General features: G+C 40.0%; 1 protein-coding gene across 1 annotated transcript in view; it reads left to right on the forward strand.

The window, feature by feature from the left end:
* The window catches only part of LOC107192510 (synapse-associated protein 1), a 122398-nt gene that overhangs the window by 112822 nt on the left and 3021 nt on the right, over positions 1 to 6555 (forward strand). The window contains exon 8 of the mRNA XM_015581790.1: positions 901 to 1071. Coding sequence (XP_015437276.1) covers positions 901 to 1071 — 171 coding nt within the window. The remainder of the gene's footprint in view (positions 1 to 900; positions 1072 to 6555) is intronic.

Consider the following 6555-nt stretch of genomic DNA (forward strand, 5'->3'; position numbering starts at 1 on the left):
TTTTTTTTTAATTTTCCTGTTTTTCTGGTATCCAAGAAATAACTGCATGTAAAAGGATGTATATTCTATTGTTCGAAAGAAATAATTCTGGTCGGAAAGAGGCAATTTAATGAATTATTTGGTGCGTGGAATTGTTAATAAAAGGTGGAAACTGTTCTCTTTGAAACTTTGTGGAGATGAGATATAATCATCGAAAAGATTTTCCTGTTAGTATATTATTGTATAAAATATTTTTCTTAGGTGACCGACACTCAAGTTTTACCAATTGTTTGCCAATTTCAACATATTCCACGCCATATTAGTTCACTTGGAGAACGAATTTACCTATATAAAATTACTGTTACCATTGAAAAGATGGAAAGTTGTAGATTATCGACTGAATTTATTAAAAATTGAATAACCTTTCATCGAAGATAATAATTAAAAGGACATATTTTTATCATATCAACACAATTAAGACAATTCTCCAAAGTAGACGAAGGATTTTGTCCTCCTTTCAGCCTAACCCATGAACAGGGTAAATAAGCAGTTCAATTCCCCAATTTTCAATCAATAAATTTCTTTTCATCCACGAATCTAACACTAACAGAAGATAACTTGGTTCCGATACGAGTGAAAACCGAAAAGCAAACATTTCTCCGTCCGTAAATAACGAAATAGCCACAGCCACAGACTGGTTTACTCAATCACCTCGGATTCAATCAATTCCACGGAAAACGAAGTGCAGCGAGTTTTGGTGTAAAATAACCGTACACACACACACAGAAAGATCGACCGATTCCGATATAAAGAATGAGAACGAAGTCTGATAAAATACGCCCTCTAGTCGGCTTCGTGCGTAGCGTTTAGGCAGTTCCCCCGACCCTTTTAGTATAGCCGTGAGTGTTGTGTTGCGAACAGTTCAAGTGACCACTGGCCAGGAAACCAGCGGAACCGTGACGACCGGAAGTAACAGCGCGTCGGCAGATTCGCCAGGCCACGAATTCGTGTCCGATAGCATGAGGGTCACGGACACGGACCTCCAAGAGGTCCGGGAGGGCATGAAAAAGTTGGGGATGCAGCCGCCGAAAGGTTAGTGGATCGTTGGTCGTCGTTAACCTTGCTTGCGATGGACGATTGCGCTGAACATGGAGCGCCACGAAACACGTCTGGCACAAGTCCTCAGTTTTATCTGAGTGCTTTCAGTTATCTAATAAACGGAAAAAGGAATTAGAACCTGGAGAAGCCTACTTACAAGGGAAGGCACTGAAGTGTCCCCCTCCGATTTCGATGAAACTCAATATGTCTGTTAAGCAGTCAAATATAAAAGATCTGCTTTTGAAGTTTTCTGTGTGAGTTAAATGAAAGTTAAGTTGACCGATCGCTTTCAGGTGTGTCGTTGAGGTAACGTTCATGATTTGTACCGTGACAGTCGGTGTTTAAATACGTCCCAGATATACCGAAAGGTCTTTAAAGGGGACGTATTTGAACTCTAACCGTCGCGTTAAATACCATGGATGTTGCCTTGACGCTACATCTACGAATGATCTACTATTAATAATAAACTATTGACTATCTGACCCCATATAGGGGGTGATTCGTAAATGTAAGAAATCTACTACATATCCTAAAAGTTTCACTAAAATCGACGACTTGAAAGTTGGGGCCTTCTCCTTGTAAGTGATTAGTTCATAATAACAGATTTTAGTTAAAGATTATCTATGTTAAGTCTGAGAAAAATATAGATTCATTTGTTCTGAAAATTGAAAGACGAGTAGAGATTCAATTTGACCCAGACTTCACCGCTTATACGATCATCAAACGTTCACATGTCCAGCTTTTGAATATTAACAAGATCAAAGTGACCAAATACAGGGACAAAAAAACGGACATAAAGGATCCTATTACAGGACAACGTTAACCGAGGAAAGCTTTTTGTTTTCTTTTTTCGTAATTATCCTTGGTTAACGATCAACGTTGTTCGCCTGTTAAAAAGAACTGGGAAAACAAGAATATAAAGAGAGGACTTTTGCCGGGAGGTTTCCGGTGCCTCCTAGTAAACGGACGCAAACTATGCAGCGTCCCCGATCGATTTCCCTGAACAAAAAAGGACCACGTGTGCACGATATTGAAAACCATATTTTTTTCTTTTTTTACACACCTTGATGAACCACGAAAAGCTTGAAGAGATGTTCGCGCGTTGTTCCATTACGACCACCAACGAAATTTTTCGAGCAAGATATACGTTCGGATAGGAGCGAGCTCTTTCTGTCTCTATTCGTTACAGGGATCAATAAATATTCAGTGTCAACAACGGCACTATGAAACGTCTGTCCAAAATTGAAATATACGTTTCACGTGTAGGTTGCTGCAAAAGTTGGAATTTTTGTGTAAAAATACTTTAGACGGGATATTCGATTTCGTAAACAAGGTTTGTTTAAAACGGTTATTAAATGACATATTTTCACACACATCTGATAAATATGTGAATGAAAATAAACGATATAATGGAATAAAAGATAAACGTTGAAAATTATGACAATAGCTCCAACAAACAAGACTCAAAGAATTATTTTGAAATAAAGAATCATCGCTTTACCTAAATATTGAATAAAAATAAAATATTCTAAAAATATTCATGGAATTCTTCAGATTCCACCTGACTAGTTAAGGGTGTAATGAAACACCCTGTACATTCTACACAGTATTTTCAAGTATATTCTACACACTGTATTCTCTTTATCCCCAATGATAAATTACCAGAGTCAACGCAGCAACCTAACACATCGTTTAAGAAATTTGCCAGCGTAAAAACTACAGAAAAACAGATTCTACCCTCGACGAGTAGAATCGAATAGAGAAAGAAAGGGGTAGTTCCCCGGATCGAGTGATCCATGCCCAAGACAAGGTGTGTGCCCAAGCAAACATCCCCCCGTGAGTATATACGTAAATCAACGTGACACTCGATCTCGATGTTCCACCTTCTTTCACGCAAGCGTTTAGTTGTCGTCACCGTAGATCTGTGTAACCCGCATTTCTCGAGCAGCTTGTCGTCCCAACCCCCCCTTTGTCACAGTGTACGCTTCCTCCATAGAATAACGCTCGTGGTTGCCAAATCATATCCACACGGACCCCCATCCCTCCCAAATGTGTGTTCTAATACCGTAACAAATGTACAATATAACCGTTCTCACCCTAGTTGTTTGTTCCAACAAAAAAAAAAAACGCCTGTTCTGTTCCCCGTCGTCTAAGTGTTTTAGATTAACCAGATTAATTGTTATAACCAGATTGTGACTAAACGACCACTTTCTCGTTTTCCATTCTGTCAACAGCCTAAAGAAGAGGAGCTATATCCAAAAAGCACACCCCCTCAGATAACAAAAATGAAAAAATAACAAAAAAAAAAAATAATAATACGATATGCTTCTTTTCCCCGTCTGGAGAAAAATAACCGACGTTGATTTTCTCGGTTTCTCGTCCCAGAATCTCCTCGAAACACCCATCTCCACCTACCCCCTCCCCCACCCCACCCCTTCCATTATGTTTTGATTATCTGTCTGTGATTCTCGTGGTTGGGTCAATTAACGAACTCGATATTTCGTTGAGTCTCCACCCTCCCCTCGATTCCCCCACACATCCTAAACCCCCGTTTCATTGACTCGACCGGCTACACTATCCTAATCGTTCCCACATAAATAAAAATACAAAATAAATAATGGTCAATGTCAATGTGATTTCGCGGGAACCGCGTGACGTACCGATCCGACAATCCAGGGGAGGCGGCGCCGCGCGATCACGCTAAATGTAGTTGGATAAATATCGATGTGTTATATCTACGTGTTATCCGTCGTTTATCAATGTGTATATCCGGTTCTGCAGGCCGGTTCTGTAATAGTATTTTGGGGGTGTGAGAAGAAACCACGTGCAAAGAAATACGGCCATCTACACAAACACACACACACACACACAATTTATGTTGACGATGTTTGAAAACTTCCGGCTGGAAGTAAAGGGATAGGTGGGGTAGCGAAAGTTTTTAGGGAGATGACGGGCCGCGAGATGGAGAACAACGTTTAGTCTGATTTCTTGTCGGATTTCGGAGACGTGATATATTATGAAAGCGTGAATCCCGACACAGAGCGTCTAGGGCTCAACGAGATTAGCGATTGTGGAGGAGAGATAGAGAGATATAGAAAGTACGTGATGAGATTGTGTGCGTGATAGGGATAGAGATAGTTGGGTGTATGTGGGAAAATAAGAGATGAGGTTAATTTCATTTTACTCGAGTAACAAGCAGAGATACAATATATGAACAAAACTCAATTAAGTGTCTGTATGCATGTCCGTTTGTCTGTCGTTTGACTGTCTTCAATTATTATTGTCTCTTGTCGATTGTCTCCGTGTTGTAAACCGTTAAGGAATACTAACAAATTCAAAGTGGAATCTATAAAATAAACGAACAGAATTCTTCTTGAACCGTGTATAATCATGATACATGTTGAACGGAAAGAAATAGGCGGGAAGATATTTGAGGATTTTTCGAACGATTTCGACGCGTGATGAATAAGAAACAATAGAGAGGGTGGCGCATATTTGATTGTAGAAGGGGGTCGCCACAGGTGAATTTCATCGAGAGAACGATCGACGCGCAGAGAGGCGCAGAAACGGAGCGGGAGCGAGCGAGAGAGAAACAGAGATCTGCTAGGTGTTACGTAAATGAATTAAGAATGCAAAAAAAAAAAACGGAGATAAAATGATAAAAAAAGTGAGGTAAATAAATAAAATTCGTTGTATGACAATATGTGTTTAAATAGATCGGAATGAAAACATAACGAAGCGACACGAGAAGAAACGATAACGGGGATCGAGGTGTAATTTCGTCTTGTCTCTCGTTGGTGTAGATCTCGTAGTGATTTCCTTCCGATTCAGATACCAAAAAAAAAAAGAAACACTAAATAAAATGGACGATATTCCGTGGATTTCACGAGGAGTGCCCGTTTACACGCCCGTCCGCCGGAACGAAACCACGGAAACGATCTGGTGGCGGCGAAAAAGAGAGTATCGAGAGGGGTCGAAAAGAGTTTATTGAGATTTCTGGCTCGAAAATTATTTAACACGGAACGTTTTAAGCGTGTGTGCACAACGTGGTACATTCGATGCAAAAAAATTGAAAAAAATTAAATGATAAATAAGAAAAAAACGAAAAGTCTTGCAGACGATACGACGGATTGTTTGTGATTCTTTGTGTCATTTTAATGTTGAATATTTTTAGTAGAAATACACTGCAAAAGATTGTGTGATTAGAATATTATTATCATAAGAAACAGCATTTTAGAAAGAATTTTTTTAGATATATTTCTGTAGTAGTAAGTATTTTTAATTACATTCTTATTTATTATCGATATTAATTCACATTAACCTTTCGTTGACGAAAACTGGAGTCACTCATAATTATATATTTATTTAACGGAGGTACGATTTCATTATATTTAACCTATTACTTAAAAAAGTTAATTAAACGTTAAAAATGATTTTCAGAAGAACATAATTACAACTGAAAACAGATTTAAAAGCAGCAATTAAACTTAAAGGATGATTCATTCCCCACAAAAGCGTGCTTAAATTTCAACAAGTTCACTCGAGATTTTGGTATTGTTCCGGAATAATGAGCTTTTCCCAAGCCCCGCGAACAATTTTCCACCGACCCTATTATCGCAACGAAATACCGCCACCCCTCAGGTGGTGGAATTCACGCGTTCGTTTCGCACGCGAACGAGTAACATTCGTGTTCCCCCGACTTTCATTCATGAAATCGTAATCAAACAAAGGAATCAGAAAAATCCGACGCCTCGTACGTATGGGACGTAGAAATAATAAAACAGAAAAAAAGAAAAAAAAAACACGGAATGGGGAGCGCAAACAGGCGGCTGGATAGGCGTGTATTCGAGCATCGACTCGACATAGAGAGCGCGCGTAAAGACGAATCGATATCTAGTGGATCGACGAGCGAGAGAGAAGGAACGAATGTCAGGCTTTCGGCGAACGAGAAACAAAAAAAAAAAAATAATGCAGAGGGTGGAATTCCCTATGCTCGTTGATTTTGGGGCTGGTCCACGCCGTAGGGGGTTGCGCGTCGACACGCGAAAATAAATTTACTCGGCTCGGTCGACAAGCCAAACAGCAACGGTAAACGCAATTTCGAACGATCGGAGATTCTCTATGGGTAGATTTTGATTCCCGTACGTTGATCAAACGCTCGAGTTTAACGTGATCCCCCTTGTCGAGGCGTAATTACATAAATACGGTTTCACCCCCGCCCTGGCTACGATCTATCGATCCCACCGAGCGCGTTTATCTTAGTTCCAATGGTTTCAAGGGGAATAGAATTATCAGTTTTTGGAGTTATACAGGGTGTCCCAAAAATGTCCTCCGATCCGGAAATGTGGCACTCGGGGGGTGAATTGGAACAACTTTTTCCTTAGCCAAAATTTAAACTGAGGCTTCGTTTACGAGATATTAACGAAAAACCGCGACCAATCAGAGCGCGAGTTTGCCAGCCGAGTTCCCGCGCTAGCG

This window comes from Dufourea novaeangliae, unplaced genomic scaffold (assembly GCF_001272555.1).
Source record: "Dufourea novaeangliae isolate 0120121106 unplaced genomic scaffold, ASM127255v1 scaffold368, whole genome shotgun sequence".
NCBI lineage: Eukaryota > Metazoa > Arthropoda > Insecta > Hymenoptera > Halictidae > Dufourea > Dufourea novaeangliae.